Source organism: Ursus arctos, unplaced genomic scaffold, assembly GCF_023065955.2.
Source record: "Ursus arctos isolate Adak ecotype North America unplaced genomic scaffold, UrsArc2.0 scaffold_7, whole genome shotgun sequence".
Lineage (NCBI taxonomy): Eukaryota > Metazoa > Chordata > Mammalia > Carnivora > Ursidae > Ursus > Ursus arctos.
The window spans coordinates 16,219,439-16,241,494 of NW_026623089.1; the positions used below are offsets into that span (position 1 = coordinate 16,219,439).

Sequence of the window (22,056 nt, forward strand, 5' to 3'; positions counted from 1 at the left end):
CCCAAACCACCCCGCCCCTTCCAGAGCGTCCCGGCAAAACTGAGCCTGGACATTCAGAGCGCCAGATTCTGCATGGAGAAAGCCTCTGGGTCCGCGTTCCGGAAGCTCTGAGCACCGTTCCCCCTCCACTTCACTTTGGAAATTAGCGGGTTTTAGAACAAAAATAAGATAAAATAAATCAGTAGAACGTCAAAGGACACAAACTTTTTCAAAGTCCCGCCCTTAGACCAGGATCAGCCGATTCGACACAGCACGGGCGAGGGGAAGCTGTTCCCGCCAAGACACCGGAGGTAAAGCGGGTAGAGATAGCCTCATGGGATAGGGTTTGTTTTTTTTTTTTTTTTTTAAGTTGGGAGTAACTGGCAATGACTTTGGCTTATACACAAATACAGCATTTTGTCTCCCCGCAGTGCTGAAAGTGCGAGCGCGGACAGATTGTCACCGGAGCAGGGGGAGGGGGGGCGCCGAGGGGAGCGGACGCAGCTGGAGCTACTCCCGAGGGTGTGCGGGTGGCAGGTGGGCTGCGGGTGGCAGGTGGGCTGCGGCGAGGATCCGGGTGGGCTGGGCCTCCGACTTCAGAAGCAGAGGGCTCTGATAGCTTTTATGGAACCGCCTGTGCTAACAACTCACTCTCTCCCTGCCCTGGAAAGGGTAAGGCCCTCCTCACTGGCCTTGCAGCCTCCTGAGTTCAAAGAGAAGGCAGAGCAGGTGGGAAGGCATAAGGCAGGTGAACCTTGGTTTTGAGGCTGGTGGAGAGGGGGCTGGCCAGCTCTAGGGCAGACCACTTCTGCAGTCTGGAGTTAGGACTGTGGGTGGCCTCTGTGCAGTCACAACTTCACATATTTGGATTTTGTTTGTTCATTGTGCAGTGTTTGTTCGTTGCTGCTGGAAGAAGATACTGGACTGACCCAGGAAACTGAAGTGGTTGACTATCCAAGAGTCAAGGATAAGGGCAATTACTACTCCCCCCTACCCCGAATCACACACCTCTTTGATTATGGTGTGGTTATGGTGATACTAGCAAGCTGAGAGAGCCATTTAATGTTTGGAAACCCTGCTAAGCCAATTGGCCAGGGACTGTGGTTTTATTTGTGAAGTATTTGGACAATTGTCCAGTTGAAAGGGAACTGATGGGAGCTTTATAACAATTTTACAAAGCTCATTCTAAGATTAAGCTGTTGAACCTATACTTCCTATTAGTGCTTAATTTTCAAAGCATTACTGATTCTTAGTTCTATGAATCAAGTCCTTGGAAAGGCTGACACACTTGAATGAAATAGTGGTCAAAATGCGAAAATTCTCAGATGCTACCCCTGTGGTAGGTTCTCTTAATTTTATTGTGGTATAAATGGAATAGCAGGTGTTCTCAGGTACAAGGTTTGTAGTTTGCTAATATATTCATTACCAAAGCTTTAGATTCCCCCCATCAAGTTAGTGGGGGTCTTGTTACTTTTTTTTCTTTCTCAGCAAAATAATTCCATTTAAAATTTTTGTAACAAGAAATAGATTCTCCATTTACTTAAACATCATTTTGCCATGTTAGAAGATGCTTTTTTGGAAGAAGACATCTGGGAATACAAATCTAAAAGAAAACCAAAACCAGTACATACAAATAATTGCTCTGAGAATATTCCAAAATCTGTTGAAAAAGCAACAGATGGAAAATACCAGTCAAAACGAAACAGAAATAAAAAAAGAACTGCAGAAGCTAAAGAGAAGACAAAGGACCCTGAAATGTGCTTTGAAGAAACAGATAATCAGACTTCCATAGCTTCTAGTCAGAATTCTAGTTGTGGAGATGGTATTCACCAGTCCCAAGACAAGGAGACAACTCCAGGAAAGCATTGTCGGACTCGCAAAAACAAACAAGTATCTCCAAAGATACGTCCAGTTTATGATGGATACTGCCCAAACTGCCAGATGCCTTTTTCCTCATTGCTAGGTCAAACACCTCGATGGCATGTTTTTGAGTGTTTGGATTCTCCGCCAGTCTCTGAAACAGGTAAGACGGCAAAAAAGGGAGTAGTCTTTAAATAGTGTAAAAAACCTGCATTAGGCCAGATGAATTAGCCAGATGGAACAAGCAAGGCAAGCAGTAAAGTGAAAGGGAGATACTTTATATACTTTATACTAAAGTATAAATGATTTACCGTAGAAGGAAACAAGGAAACCCTTCTTGAGAAGGGTAAAGAGATCATAGTGAATGGTGTAATTGTAAAGAATGTTGCAAACTTGAAAACAGTTGAAATGCATTTTATTACTTCATCGAAGTTCCTAAATATCTCAGTGGTTTTTCATAAATGTTAATTGAGCACATACTATGCTAGATACTTTCATTCTGTTAACTTGACTCTCACCATGACTGCAAAAGGTAAGTGGTATTGACGTTTTACAGATGAGCATTTTTAAAAGTTAAACTGCCCATTTGTTATCTTTTGTGAAACAGAAATGTAGAGGATTATGCATATAGTGGAGTCTTCTAAATGTTGAATTTATCATGCGATGATACAGGAAGAAGATCTGGGAAGGAGTCTTAGATTTTTAAGATTCGAATTAAAAATGTGCCAAATGATAACGGAAGTAATGTTATGCTTTTATTATATTTTAAAATATATAATGTCATGTTTAACATGTAGGTAGTCCTACTTGGCGTATGTGAAGAATGGGTTGTTATGATGATTTGTATATATCAAAGTTATATATACCATATATGGATTTTTAAATCTCAAAGAATGAAAATTCAGCAAAATAAAAATACTACTCAGTATGGCTTTCATGTTATGTATGATTCAGAAGACATTTTATTATTAACCTCTGTTATTTTAAAGTACTGCATAAAGACGCAAAAGAACTTTAAAAACATTTTGGCATCAGCTTTTTTTTATAAAGTGAAAGTCTCATCAGATGCTACTAATTTGCTTTTAAGTGGCTCGAAAATCAGAAATGGAAGTTGGAGTCTCGTGGTGAGCAGCTCAGGGTGAAATGTCTATGATGAAGGCACCTCAGAGATTTTTCTTTTGGTTTTTCACTGACTAAACCCCTTTGAATAGAATCTCAGATGGACTCTTCTTGAATTGAGTTCTGTGCCACAACAGATATTTGTATGAGGTGGTTTTAAGTTAAGCAACGAGGTCTTCTAATTTAATGTAACGTCTTTTTTAGCAGGGAGAGTGGGTCATTTTTTGATAAACCTGGAAATTGGGACACCTAGCTGGCTCAGTCCGAAGAGCATGTGACTCTTGATCTAGAGGTCATGAGTTCAAGCCCCACACTGGGTGTAGAGATTGCTTAAATAAATAAAACTTTAAGAAAAAAAAAAAAGCTGGAAATTAACACACAGGGGGATATGCCAAGATGGTTCACGGACTGTTTCTCTATTATAATGGTATGACGGGGATTAGTTTCCAGATTATTATTAAAGCATTATTAACCAGTTCATCAAATTGAATTTCAAATCTTAGAATCCAAACTATTCAGTGTATGAACAGCTATAGCTAATTAAGATTGTTATTACTCTTATTGTATGCAGTGTAAATATTAAATAACGGACCCTCATTGGGTACTTTAATTGTCACAAATCCGTATTACTTGATCAGATAAAAATTGGGGTTGAACTTTAGTTCCCTCAGAGGCACACTAGTCTTTTTCACTATTGCCAAAACAGTAGCGAACTAGGGAGCACCTGTAAATACCTTGTGTAGACATGGACTGTAGTTTGAAGGGGCTCCTATTTGTGAGAGTTACTTAGGGGGGAAAGGTGTTAGTCTTACAAAATTTTTTTGAAAAAAAAGATCTGAAAAGAAATTTGAAGAAGTATTTGATTTAAATATAATTTAAAAATAATTTTACAAGTATTTAAAAATAATTTAGCCATATATTTCAAATCCATGTATGATTTAAAAATAATAACTAGCATGTAGCAAAACCATACTGGGTACTTATTATTTTATGCTGGATCTTTTGACTGTATAAAGATAGCCATGGTCATAAGGCCTCAAGGTAGGACTGATGACTTTCCACTTAGGTTTTAAAGCTGTCTCTGCTTTGATCCTGCATTACTTTTTTTTTTTAATGATTTTTTTTGTTATATTATGTTAGTCACCATACAGTACATCCCCGGTTTCCGATGTAAAGTTCGATGATTCGTTAGTTCCGTATAACACCCAGTGATCCTGCATTACTTTTTAAAAATTTTCAGAGTGTCCTGATGGTCTTCTGTGCACCTCAACGATTCCTTCTCATTTCAAGAGATACACTCACCTCCTGCTGGCTCGGAGCAGGGCGAGCCACAGTCCTTTCAGCAGCCCACTGCATGGGTCAGGGGATGGCTTCAGTGAGACTAATTCAGGCGTTCTCTGGGGCCTTGAGGAAAGATGGTCTCTGCATCAGAAGCCAATGGAAAACTTAAGAAGTGTTTCAACTCACCCCTCGTTAGTGGCACCGTGTCTAAGGAAATCTCAGTCTCCAACTGAAGCCAATAAAAAGATTTCTTCTTCTTCTTCTTCTTCGACAAATATCCAAATGTCCCAACAAACCCCACAATTTCCAGAATGTGTTAATAATGACAAACTGGTAGGAGTTGGTTTGCCTCTTGCTGAAGAATTAGACAGCCAGTGCAACTCAGAACACATCCCATTGCCAGAAAACGACTTTAGTAGCTGTGAAATCTCTTATTCTCCACTTCAAAGTGATGAGGAAACTTACAGTCTGGAAGACAAGCTGGGTGACTTGCAGCAGGAGCTATTCTTTACAGAGAGCTGTAAAGATGGCAGCCTGGGAGAAGATGACAGCAACTCCACTGGGTTTCAAAAACTCCATGGTTCCTTCCTGAAGGAGCAGCAGGAGAGCGGCCCCCACGTGGACGGCTTAACTCAGGATAAATGCCATGAAGTACTGTATAAATACAACACTCTAACTGGTTCATCTCCACTTTTTTTCCAAAATAAGGGTGTTATTCCTTGTGATGATCCAGCACGTACCGGTAATGATTTTGCACTGTTTCCGTCTGCGTTAACACGAGGGCTTGCTTCTAGTTATCAGGCCACGAGAGCAAAACCTAGTAAGCCAGAATGTGACCCATCTCAATCAAATCAACAGAAGCAGGTAGTTCAAGAATCAGCTGTTCGCAATCAGATTTCTCTGCCGTCACTTCATAGTGAGATGCCAGAAGCTTTCGAAAGGCAGGGAGAAGGGGATCTTTCTTTTCGTCCAACCCAAAGTAAAACTAGAAAATCAAGTAAGAACTTCAATGCAAAGAGCAATGCTAATTCAGCATGTGTCTGCAGAAAGGCATTAGGTGGTCGACTAGGCAGTAAAGTTACAGTTCCCAATACGCAGAATTCTTCCGGTGCGCTTAATGCTGCCGAGTCTCTGAAAATGTCGCCTTCTGGTCCCAAGTGTCCTGCAACACAGCCTTCTTCCAAAGTAATGAAACAAATGGATATAGGTGTTTATTTTGGACTACCACCCAAAAGAAAAGAAGAGAAATTGCTCGAGGGAAGTGCAGAAGGAATGAATTTAAATCCAGCTGTGAGTCCTAATGAAAAGAGGTCCCGGCAGCGCAAGAGGAAAGCCGAAAAATCTTTAAGTGATTTAGAACTTGATGAAAAGAATTTAAGGGAGAGTCAGCCCCCTGTGGAACTTTCTAGTAAGAGGTCACAGCATCAGAGAAAGAGACTTAGAAAGTCAGATTCACTACAGGAAGGAGCACATCAGAAGAGGTCACATCACCTTAAGAGGACAGAATCTGGAACAGTCAATTTAGGGAAAGACAAAGTCTTCATGAAATCACCTTGTGGGAGGCTGCAGAGAGGGAACACGAAAATCCCAGAGTCACCTAGTGCAGGACAATTAAGAACAAGGACATGTCCATTCTATAAGAAAATACCTGGTAAGTTGAAATACCAACGCTTAATCTACAAAGAATTGACTTTTAAAAATTTCATGTTTATTGCCCATGTTGTGTGTGTTTGTATAGAACAATTTGTTTGTATGTATTTCCTTTGTTTTTTATACTTTGTTGACATGTAACATAGATTTTTTTTTGCCTATTTAAATGTTTTTGCCCCATTCAATTCAGCAGACTTTTATTAAGTAAATTTTGTGTACAAGATACTATATTAGTAAGATTTTACAGACTTGACACAGATGAGTAAAGGTCAGCTTAATACGGAAGGAGGAGAAGCTCTCTGTAAGTAATTATAATAAAAACATATAAATTATAAAATTTAATTAAAATAATAGTCTCTAAGCCCTTAGGAGAAAGACAAAGTGCTAAATAGCTTCAAAGAAGGAAAAGTAACAGATCGTATAGGTCCTAATAAATGCCAAACATTTTTAACCCCTATCATAACTTAGTTTCTTGTCCTTTTTTACATTTTGTAATTTCTCACGCCTTCATAGATGAGTTAGAAAAATGTGTTGTAAAATGAATTTTATTATTGAAGAAACCAATAATTCTTCTTCTGAAAAGAATATAAAATCTGCCAAAATATACCTGGTTCCAGAAAGATTGTTTAAAATGCTTTGGTAGTCGCAGTCTGTAATTTGCTCAAAACGTTTATGTAGGAAATATCATTTATGTACATCATAACGCCAGTTTTGTCTTTAATACTTATGGTGATGTATGTCCTATCTTTTAAATGAGCCCGAGACTAGTGTGCCATGTGTGGGGATAAGCCTCAGTGAGACTGTGAAGGCGTGCCTGTTGACTTGCAAATCACAGTTCACGCACTTGGTTATTTCCTTCAGGAACAGTTTTCCGAACAGCTCAGCCATTTTTTCTCTTTACTGCTCCTCTAGATAGCCTTTTTTTGGCACTTATGTTCTTGTTTCCCTTCTTCCCCCCCGCCACCTCCCATCCCCCACGATGAAATTCAAATACTACAGAGACGCTGTCCCTCTGTTATTGCGCTGTGAGGGTCACAGCCACTGTAATACGTATGATCCGTTGGGCCTTGGACCATTTGTGCCCCCAGTAGCAATTGCCAAAGTAGAGTAAAATAAGAAGAAAGTGAACATTTTCCTTCTGCTGTTTCACAGAAGTAAAGAATTTTAAGTCAGTAAAACAAGCAAAAATGGTTTGTAGCTTAGTATTTTAATTTTTTGGGTACAGTTATTCATTTTTTTAAAAAAGCCAGTGGGTACCTGTGTCTCTCTGTTGGTTAAACATCAGACTCTTGGTCTCAGCTCAGGTCTTAATCTCAGGATCATGAGTTCAAGCCCTGCACTGGGCTACACACTGGGCATGGAGCCTACTTAAAAAAAAAAAAAGAAAGAAATTTAAAAAAATATATTTAAAAGCCAATACTGGAATGTTTAATAGAAACTTACAAGACTCATTTTCATCTCTAGTATCCCCTTTTGCTGAATTTATGTGGCATAAATTTTTAAATTATGGAGCTTAGTTGGATTTGAGATGTAAAGACATTAGGGGGTTCACTATTTACATTCGAATTGGACATCTTTCACTCTTTCGCTCTGTTTCTCTTGCTCAAGCAGCCCTGTGCTCTTCTCATTGCAGGGACTGGCTTTACAGTTGATGCCTTCCAGTACGGATTGGTTGAAGGGTGCACAGCCTATTTTCTCACACATTTTCATTCTGATCATTATGCTGGATTGTCTAAAAACTTCACATTTCCAATTTATTGTAGTGAGGTAAGTTTTAGCTTTCTAAATTCTTAATTTATAGAATGCAGTGAATTTCTAAGCAATTTGGTTAAAAAAGAATAACATTGTAAGATCTATCACTCTACTAGAAAAGATGTGAGAGAAAACAAATTCCACTTGAAGAGTCTAAAATGAGCTACTGTCAGTAGTCACAATCGTTTTTTTTTAATGCTTTAGTATATGGAAACAGTAAACTACCTCACGGTGTAACTAAAACACCTACGTTCCATTCAGTAAACATTTATTGATGCCCCAAAGGACATTCAAGGCGAAATACCTAACTTCAAGGAGCTCACAGCCTTCAGGGGACACATTCACAAATAACAGTGCGAAGGAATTGGAATTGTGACCAAAAACTAAACAGACCACCAGCAAATAGGAGAAAAAAGTGCTTTATTCTGGCCCAGGCCAAGGTTAGAAAAAGTTTCATGGTGGAAGAGATACCTTGAATTAATTATTAAATGGTGACTCTTCTAATGGCTACTACTAAGGGCTTTGGCTAGAATTCAATTTAATCATTAAGCATTCTTGAATTATTTTTATTGAAGTAAAATGAATCTCTTTTTATTAATGAAGCAGCCAAGGCTGGGAGAGATTAATTGATGTGCCCTAAGTCACAGAGCCAGTAATGGCAGAGTCAGAATTCAAACGCAGTTATGCTCGATTCCAGAACCAGGTGGCGGAAGGAGGAGAGAACATCCCAGGTAGAGAGCAGAGTTTGCATTCAGGCATAGACACCTGAGAAATCTCCCCATTGCAGGCACTTCAGATAATTCCTAAAGGCTAACCGTGAGTTAGGGAATAACAAAAGATAAACCCGCAGAAATGAGCAGCGGCCGGATCACGAAGGGTTTTGTATGTCATCTGGGGGCGAGGGACTTTTCACAGGTGAGGGAGAGCCAGTGAACCATGTTTAAGCAGAGCTGGGACATACTCATGGTAGGAAGTTCTTGCGGGCATTCTGGAGGGTTTCCATGGATATAAGTAAGTGGGAGAACAGAGACTAAGATACTTAGTTCTAAAGTAGATCTGGAATAAGAGACTTATGTAGTGTTTTACTGTATCAGCAATAAGCACATTCTGTTTTGCAGATAACTGGCAATTTGTTGAGGAGCAAACTGCACGTGCAAAAACAATATGTCCATCCATTGCCGATGGACACGGAATGTATAGTAAATGGTGTAAAAGTTGTTTTGCTTGATGCCAATCAGTAAGTATTAAAGTTACCTTCAGACTAGCCTCATTGATTTAAAATAAAACCATATTAGTGTGGCTATTTAAGAACTTCTTGTGTTGGAACTAATATGGTTGATATTTTTAAAACTTTGAGTAAAACGTGTTTCTCCTTTTGAAAAAAAATAATATACCCAATTACAGAATCAGAGATTAAATGTACTGAGAGAGCCTTTGAATGTTATCTAATTCATTTTTAATGCAGTTTAAATTACTATGCTTGACATGAGACTCCATCTTATTTTTTAAAAAAATATTTGAACATGTTGCTGCTGTTTTGAAGAGCTAACTTTTGCCTTTTTTTTTTTTTTTGCCATTTTCTTTAATATCACTTATATAGGTTAATAGCTTACACTCCATTCAGATACCAGAGGATTTTTTCCCCCCTTTTAAGAAATCCTTCAGGCATTTGATACTAAAGACTTGGAAGATTTTTTTCTTGGAAGTGGTTTCCCTTTTTCCTTCATTTTTTCTTTTAATGTAAAGCACTGTCAGTATCCTGTTACCAAAATGCAACTGTCAACTGTGCTTTTTACTTTTCATAGGATTTTAGCCATCACAGACGCTTAGAGAATTAAAATTAAGACAAGGTCTCCCAAAATCCAGACCCATGCTCTGTGTTCAGGTTGCTTTTAACGTTTTGTATGCTAACTTTGTTGCTGTTTCTTTTTTTTCTTTTTTCCTTTTGTTTTAGAGAGGGGTCGGGGGCAGAGGGAGAGGGAGAGAGAATCCCAAGCAGACTCCCCACTGAGTGCAGAGCCTGATGCAGGGCTTGCCAGGCCTCGATCTCACCACCTGGAGATCATGACCTGAGCCTAAACCAAGAGTCATGCTCAACCAACTGGGCCACCCAGGTGCCCTGCTGCTGCTGCTTTTTTAAATCAATGATTATAACAGCTCAAGTTCTGATTTTTTTAGTCAACTTTCTTAGGTGCAATTTACATAAATAAAATAGACCTATTTTAAGTGTTTGCTGAATTTTGACAAAAATACACACCCATGTAATATCCACTACAGAAAAATAGAGGAAATTTTCCCCACCCTAAAAGGTTTCCTTGCGCTCCATTCCCAGTCAATTCCCAAGCCCAACTCTAGCCCAGGGGACCATTGATCTGTATCTTATCACCATGGATTCGATTTGTCTTTCCTAGGGGTTCAGTGAAATGAAATCCCATGGTATCTACTCTTTTGCGGCCGGCTTCTGTCCCTCCTCTTGTTTTTGAGATTCATCCCTGCAGATGTGTGTATCAATGGTTTGTTTCTTTTTATTGCTGAGTGGTATCTGTTGTATGGGCACACTACAAAGTCTATCCCTTCACCTCTCGATGGACAGCTGATTTTCGTTTATTGACCTTGTATCCCGAGACCTCGCTGAACTTGAACATTAGTTGTAGTCGGTTTTTTACAGATTCCTGAAAATGTTCTGCATGTACTGTCCTGTCATCTGCACATACAGACAGTGTTCTTTTACTTTGTACTTTCCATTCGGAGTGCTTTTTTCCCCATCTTGTTTATGGTCCTGGGTCAGACCTCCAGAACAGTGTCGAATGGGAATAGTGAGAGCCGATACTGCCTTGTTCCTGACCTTAAGAGGAAAGCGTTCAGTGTTTCTCCATTTAGCTTGATGTTAGCAATAGGTTTTTCATAGCTGCCTTCCATCGGGTTGAGGAAAATCCCCGCCATTCCTAGTCTGCTGAGAGTGTGTGATCACGAATGGGTGTTGACTTTTGTGAAATGCTTCCTCAGCATCTTCTGAGGTGATCGAACAATTTTTCTCCTCTATAATGTTAGCAGGGTGAATGATGATGGACTTTTTGAATGTTAAACCAGCCTTGCATCGCTGGGATAAACTCCACTTAGCCTTCACGGATTATCCTTTAAATATATATATATATATATATATATATATATATATATATATATATATATTGCTGGATGTGATATGCTAAATACTTTGTTAAGGACTTCTTTGTCTGTTTTCGTAATGGATATTGGTCTGTAGTTTTTTTTATAATGCTTTCGTCTGGTTTTGATATTAGGGTAATACTGGCCTCACAAACTATTCCCTCCTACTCTGTTCTGAAAGATGTATAGTATTAGGACTGTTTCTTCCCTAGGTGTTTCATAGAATTGCCCAGTGAAGTCATTACGGTCTGAAGTTTTGGGGTGGGGAGGTAAAGGGAAGTTTTTAATTACAAAAGTAATTATTTCCTGTGCTTTCCCAGAATTCAAAACGAAAGTTCCGTGTGTTTTGGCAGTAATTTCCAAGCCCCAGTATGTCAGGGGTCCCCAAGACCACTTTGAGGCTCAGTGGTTTACTAGAAGGACCCACGGGACTCAGAAGGGCTGTTGTACTCATGGTTACAGTGACAGGATACAGATAAAGTCAGCAAAGGGAAAAGGCAAATGGGGGCAAAGTGCAGGAGAAAGCAGGCCCAAGTTTCCAGGGATCCTGTTCTACTGAGTAGCACAGACGCACTGGTTCTCCCAGCAGCGGTGTTCACCGCACATGCCACGCGTGGCCAAGCAGGGAAGCTCATCTGAGCCTGGAGTTCAGCCGGAGCTTTTACTGAGGGTCAGTCCTGCACGCAATGCAACAGCCACATGACTTGCCTCAGCTCCTCAGACTCGGCAAAACAGATAGTCACCGTAGATAACATCCTTAGCGTTAACTGTCTGGTCGCACACGGCCCATGCGTCAGGCCTACAAGCACTCTCACTGAGCAGAGCATTCCAGGAGTTCAACTCCTCTCTCCAGGGCCAGCCAAGGACTATTCCTGAAGACATGTCTTAGGTGGGAAGTGTGGAGTTCCAACAAACCCGGCCTGCTGAATTAATCCTTTCCTGCACACCACTTTTTTTTTTTTTTAATTACGATGTAAACTTCCTAAAATGCTGCATTTCCTTTGTAGTACAATGCTGTATCAGGCGGTCACTCCTGAGTGTATTACCTTGCCGATAGTGAAGAAGTCCTCTTCCTTCGGCTGCCGCGAGCGTGTTGAGACTATTCCTCTGAAATGTTTGTGTTCAGTTGTCCAGGTGCTGTCATGATCCTGTTTTATCTTCCTAACGGTAACGTCCTATTACACACGGGTGACTTCCGAGCAGATCCCACCATGGAACGTTCTCGTCTTGCAGGACAGAGAGTCCACACGCTTTATTTAGATACAACGTAAGAGAGGCTTTGTTTGTATGCTTCCTTTTCCCACTGACAGTATTTGTCCTGCTTACTATGAACAATTTGGCCAGTTGCTTAGGTAATCAAAACGATGGCTTATTGTAAAAAAAAAAAAAAAAAAGATAGCTTATTGTCAATTTCCATTTTAAGATCATTTATCAGTGAACTGCTATTTGAAAACATACACACTTGCTTAAGAACAAATTTGGGATGCTGTGTCTTAACTAACTACAACTCAGTTTGTGCTTTTTTGTGATTTCCTTTGGTTTATGTGCGAATCCTGTTACTGAAACAAGGAAGAAAAATTGGGGGGCAAACTTTAGAACACCCTTTTATCTTTGCAAAGTACCTGTGTAACTCTTAAGTATAATTGTGAAGAAGAAACAGAGGCCAAAATGTGATTGTTTCTGAATATTCAAAATGACTTTGTTCCTTTCTCCAAAAGGTAATTTGTAAGTGACAACTTTGAATCCCTAAATGTTATAAACATCATGGTACCAACCATTTTTTATTATATATTAAAATACCTCATCAATTTGTTAGAAATGAATTATGTCAACTATTTCAACCTGTTTTAAGGAGTTTAGATGTCATATTTTAGTAAAAGGTGGTCTTTCCACTTCCAGTTTTCTAACGCTATAGCTAATTTTTCCATTCTTTTATATGTACTTTAAACACTAAATAAGTTCGGAAAATAATAAGTAAACCCTCCCTCCCCTTTTTTTCCTTAGTTTTTCTCTGCATAGAATTCTGAATTTCTTTGTGGGTTTTTCATCAGAAAAAAGACAAGTGTTTTCTCTATTCTTATGCCTGACCAGCAAAAACAATTTTGAAAATGGGGGAAAATATGTTTCTTTGATGTTTGTACTTTATGACTTTCTTTTTAGTGGGAAAAAAAATGCTTTATTTTCATCCCGAATAGAGCTAGCTAGCTAGTAGTCTTAGGGTTGCTTTTTCATTGGGTGTAATTGTATTGAGGTAGACCCAACTGGATCTGTTGTATTGTTGTAATACTATATATATTTCTGTATCACTTCAGAAGAGCGGATAACCATGTGAATAGTAACTGATTTAAAACTGCTTCATTAAATTCGTGTTTGGTTTCATTATTTTAAGAATTTTTTAAACCGAATCAGAATTCTTTAGTTCAGAGATAATCCCTACCACCAGTATTTTCTTTGATAGTGATTGGAGTTAAAACAGAAAGATGCCACGGTATACAATTCACAACTAAAATAGCCAACTAGAACTGTTCTGGAAGAAAAAGAGCCAATTTCTTTATGTGAGGGCAATAAAGGAAATACACTGTAAAAGACATACTGGAATTGTAGAATTCCGTCATAAATTATCCATAGCTTGTAACAAACATTTTAACCAGAGGCAGTGGGATAACCGCAGTGGGGTTAATCTATTACACTACCTCTGTCTGTAAGTTTGCTGAAGCTTGGTTTCTAAAACGGCACCTCCCTTAATGCTGTGGCTTTCTTATTGCTCATTTAATAAGCACAATACTTCCCTATTACAGATATTGCAGCCCAGAATACTCCTTTCCGTCTCAGCAAGAGGTTATCCAGTTTGCCATCAACACTGCCTTTGAGGCAGTAACTCTAAACCCACGTGTTCTCGTTGTCTGTGGCACTTATTCTATTGGAAAAGAGAAAGTCTTCCTAGGTGGGTGGTAGCTGTATCTAATTTACATTAATATATTATAAAGATCAGATTCTCTTTTGCATAAAGCCTTTTCCGTCTGGATGCTGCACTTGATACTTATTTCCTGCAATGGTGCAATATTACCTTCAAAGAAAAATTTGATAGAGCTGGATTCATTTAAACTTGGAAAGGCTTAACTTAGTGGAAACACTGGAGAAGGGTGTTTATGGTAGACTTTACACCTGCAGAACGTTTCCAGGGCAAACGTCCGTGCTACACTAGTATTTCGGTGAACTTGGAAAAATGACTAATGCATTGTTGGACTGCCGCCATCTTTGAGGGTGACCATCAAGTAATTATTTTAGAGAACAGTTTTGATTCTTGTACCTAAACGATTTGGGATATGTAATTGTAGTTTGTCTAGATGGCGTTATTCTGTTTCACAAAATACTGTTCCATTTCTTCCTAATTATGGTCACATCATGTCCAACATTAAGCTATGAAGTGATAACGCCAAGGTTTTCGGTCCTCCAGATTTGGTTCCTTCTTCTCCTCTACCCCTTTCTATATATCTTTTGCAGTTTTTAAATACAAAGGTCTTTAAAAAGAAATTCTTTGAATTTCTCATAATTTATTTCATACAGTTAACCAACAAAAGTGTTCAGCCTTTTTGAAGTATAGCGACAGTGTGAATGTTTGGAATTCCTTTTGTTGTTGTTGGTAAATTCTTATTTTAAATTTTGATGAAGTTGTAACTTTATTTTTTTCATAAGCTGCAGTTTTACTATTTTTAACCTTTTCCTTTGCCTGTAGCCATTGCTGATGTTTTAGGTTCAAAAGTGGGCATGTCCCAAGAAAAATATAAAACCTTACAGTGCCTCAACATACCAGAACTTAATTCCTTCATCACTACAGACATGTGCAGTTCACTGGTTCACCTTCTCCCAATGATGCAAATTAACTTTAAGGTAAGCCTTCAGAGAGATGTATTTCTAGGGTGGACTAGAAAAGGTAATACAGCGATTATAAACTGGAATCCCCTTTTACCTGCATTTAACACAGAGGAATTCAGTGACAGTGGAGTCATAGTAAACCTTGCCCTAGAAGATCTTTTAAGTGGAATTTAAAATGTTTTTATTTGTTGTGTGTGTGCGCCTGTGTAAACTAATTCATAGGCCCGGAGGAGAATTGTCATAAAAGAAACAAAAATAGAAAAGTGTGCAGCTATCTGGTCATTCAGATCTTCTGTGTCTAAGATTGTCTTCCATTTCTTTCCACTGAGTGGGGAAATGAGCAGAGAACTCTAAGGAATTCCTACTTTTCTTCGGTCTTTTCTGTATTAATATTAATCCCTAATAACATTGATATATGTTGGAAGCTTACTTGTGAGGATTAAGTGAAATAGTGGAAGTGTATCCTAAGAGCAAGTTGTAGTATCACTTCCGAGGTATAGATTAAGATACAGAGATATGTACCTTCCTGGCTCAGTCAGTAGAGCATGCAACTCTTGATCTCAGGGTCATGAGTTCAAGCCCCACAGTGGGCACCGAGCTTACTTAAAAACAAATAAACAAGAAAAAGATAGATGTTAGGATCTCACTGTGATTTGGGAGACTTCTCAGATTTATTCATCTACTAAGATTCATTCCATTTACTAACATTTTGATGCCTAGCAATGGACTACATCAGACCTGCTTGTTAAAAACAGATCAGAACATAAGGTACACCAAAGAATGTACTTTCACTTCTGCTATAATTTCATGAACTAACTTTTATGGAACTTTTTGAAATAGCTTAGGATGTCGATTATTATATCTGTCTTATAAATAAGAACACTTAAACTGTATTAATAAAATGAGTATTTTATCCCTGGACTTACAAGGGAATCGTTAACTGGGAGAACTCCTTTCTTCATAAGATTAAGGTGAAATTTTTATGGCCTAGTTTCCTGAGTATACACTTCATAAAAATTTCAGGGATAATCAAGGCAGAATTTTGTCCCTTTAAAGCCATCTTTGGAAACGTATTTTAAATTTGGGAGGCATCTAATTTGTGTGGAAGTTAATCAGATGTTAATCATAAAATGAACATTGGTATCTTCAGGGTATAGCGTATTTTTTTATGATTTTTATCTTACACTTTTATTTCCTACTAACTTAGTTTGTCCCATTTGAACAAATGATCCATTTAGGAGGATAATAGGGATGGCAGAGTGAGAGTTTTTTGGCAATGAAGGGACAAGAACTTTTCATGAGAGTTTTTAAAGGTGCCCAATGCTGCAGGGAGGCCATAGAAGGAAAGAATGGCAATTTGGCAATTAGAACATCTTCAGGGACCTGCACAAGAAATGTTTCAGGGAAGTGATATTGAAAGGAGCCAAATGGCAGAAGCCTAAGGAGTGAATGAGAAAGTATAAATGTCCTAAAAACATGAAAAAAGAGAATCAACACTGTTGGGGCACCTGGGTAGCTCAGTCGGTTAAGCATCTGCCTTGGGCTCAGGTCATGATCCCAGGGTCCTGGGATAGAGTCCGCATCTGGCTCCCTCCTCGGCGGGGACTCACCTTCCCCCTCTGCTCTTCCTCTCCACTTGTGCTCTCTCTCAAATAAATACATAAAATCTTAAAAAAAAAAAAAAAAAAAAAGCAAGCAAGAAAGCAAGCAAGCTGATGGTCACCAAGAAGCTATATTTTAGTTAGTACTTAAAGCCAATATTTTGCCACCAAAAATAGTTTTGTTGCATGAGACCTAATGACATTTTGTGAAAATGTTAACGAGTGCGATTTTCACGGTTTGTAAGGCAGGCTTGAAAGCCCTAGAAGCCCTGTAAATCCGTTCATGCTATCTAGTTCGACATCCCGAGTTCATTTATGTGATATGGATTGACTGCCGCCTCTGATTTAAACCCAGTGGACTGAAGGTGGTAAAACATTACAGTAATAAACAGTAACGTGATAGATGATTATTTGCCTGCTGAAAAACAGTTCTCGTGGCATAATCAGTTTTATCACAAACAGGTTACCAATAAACAGACAAGTCATGGATCAGAGACTTTATGTTGACTAAATCATTCTTTTTTTGTTGTTTTTTTTTAAGATTTTATTTATTTGAGAGAGAGCATGACGGAGGTGGGGGGCAGAGGGAGAGGGAGAAGAAGACTCCCTTGCTGGGCAGGGTGCCTGATGCTTAGGGGTTCGATCCCAGGACCCTGGGATCATGACCCGAGCCAAAGGCAGACACTCAACTGCCTGAGCCACCCAGGCGCCCCTTGGCTAGATCATTCTTAGTAAAATTAATAAAATGGCAGTAGTTCCCAGATTGTGGTTTATGAACGACTAGTGGCTGCTGGCAATGTTTTCTGTATGTTTGGCTTGGATGATAATATCTATTTTTGTTTATGGCATAGGTTAATGATGTTTTTGTGGTAACTCTAATTTGTTTTATGAAAAGCATAAATTCTCACTAATTCTACTTGTGGATTTTGTGGAGCAAATGGGAATGGATGTGTTTCATGACCTGTATTGAAAATTGGATTCTCACTTTATGATATTAAACGTGTAATTGCTTTAAACCTCAGTTTTATATTATTTCCTTTCCTTTGTGAAGACAAGGGGAAGAGGGCTAGTAGTTAAGCACATAGTATCACATGACCTAGATCCTAGGCGAAACAAGCCAAAACCTGAAAATTTGCAGAGCCGGGGATTATAATGAAAACTTAGCTATCTATCCATAACTTAAACTTTTTTGTGGGGAGGCAGTAGTTAGTAAGAAATACTACTGTTTAAATGGTAGGTATTGGGGCTCTTGGGTGGCTCAGTCAGTTAAGTGTCTGCCTTTGGCTCAGTTCATGATCTCAGGGTCCTGGGATCACGCCCCACACTGGATCCCTGCTCAGTGGGGAGCCTGCTTCTCCTTCTCCCTCTGCCTGCTGCTCCCCCTGCTTGTGCTCCCTCTCTCTGTCGCTCTCTCTCTCCCTCAAATAAATAAATAAAATCTTTAGAAATAAATAAATGGTAAGCATTTAAGTTAATAAGAGATCATTGTTTGATACAAAGGAGAGATCAGAAGATTGTTATTAATTCACCAGTGGAATATAAATATCTGATAAACACAATCACATGTTTAGCCTCTAACTAGTAATCAAACATAAAAATAAAACAAGAATGTGTTTGTCTCCTACTAAATTAGCATACTTTTTTAAAAGGTAGTATTCCTATGCTGTGATTAGAGAAATTAGCACTCTCACCCACTTGGATAGAAGTAGAAATTAAGGGTAAATCCTTTAACGCAACAACCCCATTTCTAGGAATTTCTACTGAGAATGAGTCCTTTGTGGAAAGGTCAATCTGCAAGGCTTCTAGTTGCTGATGGTATAATAGAAGATGAGAATTAGAAGAAGTTAAGAAAGGGCATATCATTTCATTAAAAAAAAAAAAAAAAGACCCAGAAAGTGGGTTTTATTGACCATCTCCCTGCTAGGCTCTAAGCTTCCAGAAGGTTAAAAGGCTGTGTCTCGTATCCACCACTCTGACAGCACAACATGGCCTAATCCTGGAACCGTCATGTATTAGATGAGGACCAAGTAGACGGGTGCATGGATTTGTCTTTGCTTACTTCAGAACTTTCTACCAGCATCTTTGACAGCACTTTAACAGTTCGGAGTATGGATGATGAAGGAAGAAAAAGGAGACCTTTGGAAATCCAAGATGACATCATGTACAGTTTAGATTTTTTTATTATTTTAAATAAAACTAGAATTTTATTATAAATTTACACTGAGCCCTTGACACTGTGGGTTTTGCCTGAAGTCCAAAAGTATTAGACTTTCAGTATCTCTTGCACCATTACTGTCTTTATTTGGATTTTTATCTTCCCAAGATTGAACTTTGGTTGTTGATTTTCAGATTTCATCAAATGTCATCACTTTTGATGACTTTAGTTTGGAAAGTTCTACTCAAGATTTATTAGGGAACATAGTACTCCCAATTGTAGCAGCATGAAAAGTTTTGCAAGTATTCTAGTTCATGATTAAAGAGTGAAAAGGAGTAAGAGCCTGAGAACAGTGCTAGTGTGCATCTTTGAAATACACGTGCATGTTGAGTATAGTGCCGTTCATAGACTTAGGCCCATCTTTCTATCCACCTGTCAGTCCTCCATTGTACACATGCATGTGGGCATGTTTGGGCTGCTGTTTACCAGTGTTAATATTGGTATCTAACTCCTAACAATATATTCAATATCCTAATAGTAGGATTTGGAGAGTTTCTTTCTTTCTTTCTTTCTTTCTTTCTTTCTTTCTTTCTTTCTTTCTTTCTTTCTTTCTTTCTTTCTTTCTCTCTTTCTCTCTTTCTCTCTTTCTCTCTTTCTCTCTCTTTCTCTCTCTCTCTCTCTCTCTCTCTCTCTCTCTCTTTCTCCTTTTCCTTTTTTGATAGCTATCTAAATTGTAATCTTTCAATTCATAATTCTTGTGTTTAAAGTTGCCTCTACCCTTACTTTTTTTCAGACTGCGCTTTAGCTTGTTTAAGATAAGGGGAAAAATTTTTTGTCAGTGATTGTATTCTTTCTGGAAGTATGGCTCCAGGTTATTGCAAATTAATATTTGCCAAGTGCATATTCCCTGAGACTATACCAACGTGATCACTCTCTTTTATTCCACATAACCCACCTTCACTGACGGTTACATAAATATCCTATTTTTATTTAACAGGCTTTACAGAGTCATTTGAAGAAGTGTGGTGGAAAATATGATCAGATTTTGGCTTTTCGACCTACGGGATGGACGCATTCTAACAAGTTAACGAGTATCGCAGACATTATTCCCCAGACCAAAGGAAACATTTCAATATATGGTATAATTATGAATTTTTTTTTTCATTTTTAATGTTTGTTACGACGTTTTTTAAAAAGAGCTATAAAAATAAGATCCAAGAAAAACAGACACCAAAGAATCTTTAAAAATCGAGTGTCTAATGGCTCTCCGTACTGTAAAGCTGTGTCTTCAGTGCCTCAGAAACTGATGGAAAGGAACATGGCAGGAGGAAGAAGACATTGGCTAATACAGACGGTTTCGTTTGCGTGCTTAGTGCTTTGCGGAGGAACCGTAGAGGAGGGGCGGGCAGTGCTGTTGGGTCTGGGAGCTCAGGTGCCGCTGTCAGACGGTCAGCAGGAAGACTGGATTAGATGCCATGACGGCAGGAGGGACCCAGGAGGTTTACCTTTGTCCTCAGAAATTGCTTATTGTAATCGTGGCTGATGGAAACGTTTTTGATAATGTCCCTAGACTAGTGACTTAATTTCAGCCCCTGGAGATCCCATTTAAAACAGGACCCCTTCTCCCTTTCTCTGTGGCACGTGATCTTCAGGAAAGATAAAGGGACTTTTAAGATATTATTATTATTATTATTAATTATTTTGCTTATTTCTTATGTGTGCAAAGCTCAGGGGCTAGACTCTGCTTCTTTGCGCTGGAAACCAAGAGTCTCTTGCTAGTCACTCTTCACATTTTACTCATTTTTTCCAGGATTTTCCTGAGTGAAGCACTTAAAGAGAGAAGCCTAATTTAAAAAGAAAGCCTAATTAAAAATAAGAATCTATAGAAATACATATGAAATGTCTACATAGAAAAACAGTAGAATTATTTAATGTCCAAGGTTTCTGTATCATTTTAATGTTTTAATCCTTATTCTCCATAAAAGTTATTAACAAATCTTTTTATCAGAAATAAAGTACTGAGGAGTTTTTGACAGCAATACTCTGGATTGCTTTCCTTTTTTATTTTATTTTGGGCTTGTATATATATTTTTTAAATAATTTGATTTTTCGTCTGCAGTACCTTCTCTTTTGTGTTGCAGGAATCCCTTATAGTGAACACAGCAGCTACCTAGAAATGAAACGTTTTGTTCAGTGGCTGAAGCCCCAGAAAATCATACCTACTGTGAATGTTGGCACCTTGAAATCTAGGAGGACAATGGAGAAATATTTTAAAGAGTGGAAATTGGAAGCTGGATATTGATGTTATCCGAAAGGACTCAGAACTAGTTAAGTAACTTAGGTATAGCTCGTTACTAGTTAAATCTTTAGTGATATGAAGTATGCTGTATGTGGAAAACCTTGTGAAGGCTGCTCAGATAGCTTGTTTTCTTATTTATGTTTGAATCCATGTTCATGGTGCCAGGTATCTCTCAGCATCATCAGTAATGATGCAGACTGGCTCCCCAGGACCCCTGATTCTTGCTCCTCCCTCGGGAGCAGTTATTCTCTGCATCTAGCCTCAGGAGGGGCAGCCAAGGCAGCCTTAGGGACCAAAGGAGTCATGATAATAGATAAATGACATTGAAAGCATTATATATTAGTAATTATGTATCTTTAAAATTATTTAATATGGAGCATATTTTTATGAAATAACTTTTATATGATACTTAAATAAAAGACCTTTAATTTGCCATAGTGTCTTTTGTTTTTTAGGATTTATAACTGTGGTGTTCATGCAATTTTAAAAAATTTCAATGAAAATAATTCAACATTTGATGCTAAGGAAGAGGATTCAAAGAGCCTAGGTAGTCCCCCATTAAAGGACGGCAAAAAGTTTGCATGAAAAGATGTTTATCTGAACTGTTTACTCAAGACATCAGATAACTAGAAATTCAGATTGCCACATTTTGTTTTTTTAAGTGAGCTTATATAATTTATTTATGAATCTTGATGTCTCCAACACAGACAGAGTAGCTGATCCAAAATGAAAATTTGGGACAGGCCAATGCATATTAAAAATGTTTTTATGGGGGGCGCCTGGGTGGCACAGCGGTTAAGCGTCTGCCTTCGGCTCAGGGCATGATCCTGGCGTTCTGGGATCGAGCCCCACATCAGGCTCCTCCGCTGGGAGCCTGCTTCTTCCTCTCCCACTCCCCCTGCTTGTGTTCCCTCTCTCGCTGGCTGTCTCTGTCTCTGTCAAATAAATAAATAAAATCTTTAAAAAAAATGTTTTTATGGGATTTAGATAAGAAAACAAGTATAATGCACGTATGCATGTGTGTATATGCATGTCCTTGCATTACCTCTAGCAATGAAATTATTTGGGGAATTTCTTAATTAATGTTTTCATGGAAAATTATTTCCAGTAATGATTTCAGTAAGGATAGTAATCTCCATGAACTTTATTTTCACAAGCTTGGATTTTACTTTGCTGTGGAGGTAAAGGCTATCGGGATCACATTTAAGGGAGGAACAGCTTTGAGGGGCACAGCGGTAATAAATCCAGTTTAACTGTGCTCTCAGTTGACTTCAGTTACACATTTAGAATATTTTAACTTGTTCAGGCTTTCGATGTTT

The 22,056-nt window shown here is 38.5% G+C and overlaps 1 protein-coding gene across 4 annotated transcripts; it reads left to right on the forward strand.

Moving 5' to 3' along the window:
* The first annotated feature begins 8 nt into the window (after positions 1-8).
* On the forward strand, positions 9-21,170 carry DCLRE1A (DNA cross-link repair 1A). Of its 4 annotated transcripts, none has more exons than XM_026494173.4 (10): positions 9-290; positions 870-2,002; positions 4,199-5,890; positions 7,523-7,656; positions 8,760-8,878; positions 11,933-12,073; positions 13,605-13,750; positions 14,543-14,697; positions 19,436-19,577; positions 20,580-21,170. In XM_026494173.4, the coding sequence occupies exons 2-10, from the start codon at positions 1,537-1,539 to the stop codon at positions 20,738-20,740; spliced, it is 3,156 nt and encodes a 1,051-aa protein (XP_026349958.2). In that variant the 5' UTR covers positions 9-290; positions 870-1,536; the 3' UTR covers positions 20,741-21,170. The 4 variants fall into 4 exon arrangements, with proteins under 4 accessions (XP_026349958.2, XP_026349957.2, XP_026349960.2 ...); XM_026494172.4 differs by having other exon boundaries at positions 290-516; XM_026494175.4 differs by lacking the exon at positions 9-290 and adding an exon at positions 449-651.
* The last annotated feature ends 886 nt before the right edge of the window (positions 21,171-22,056 follow it).

Bases quoted from the DNA above. Each gene is read 5' to 3' on its own strand.
- DCLRE1A (XM_026494173.4), top strand. From the start codon at position 1,537: ATGTTAGAAGATGCTTTTTTGGAAGAAGACATCTGGGAATACAAATCT. The intron at 5,891-7,522 runs GTAAGTTGAAAT...TTCTCATTGCAG, and splicing joins ATTCTATAAGAAAATACCTG to GGACTGGCTTTACAGTTGAT. The intron at 14,698-19,435 runs GTAAGCCTTCAG...TTTATTTAACAG, and splicing joins TGATGCAAATTAACTTTAAG to GCTTTACAGAGTCATTTGAA.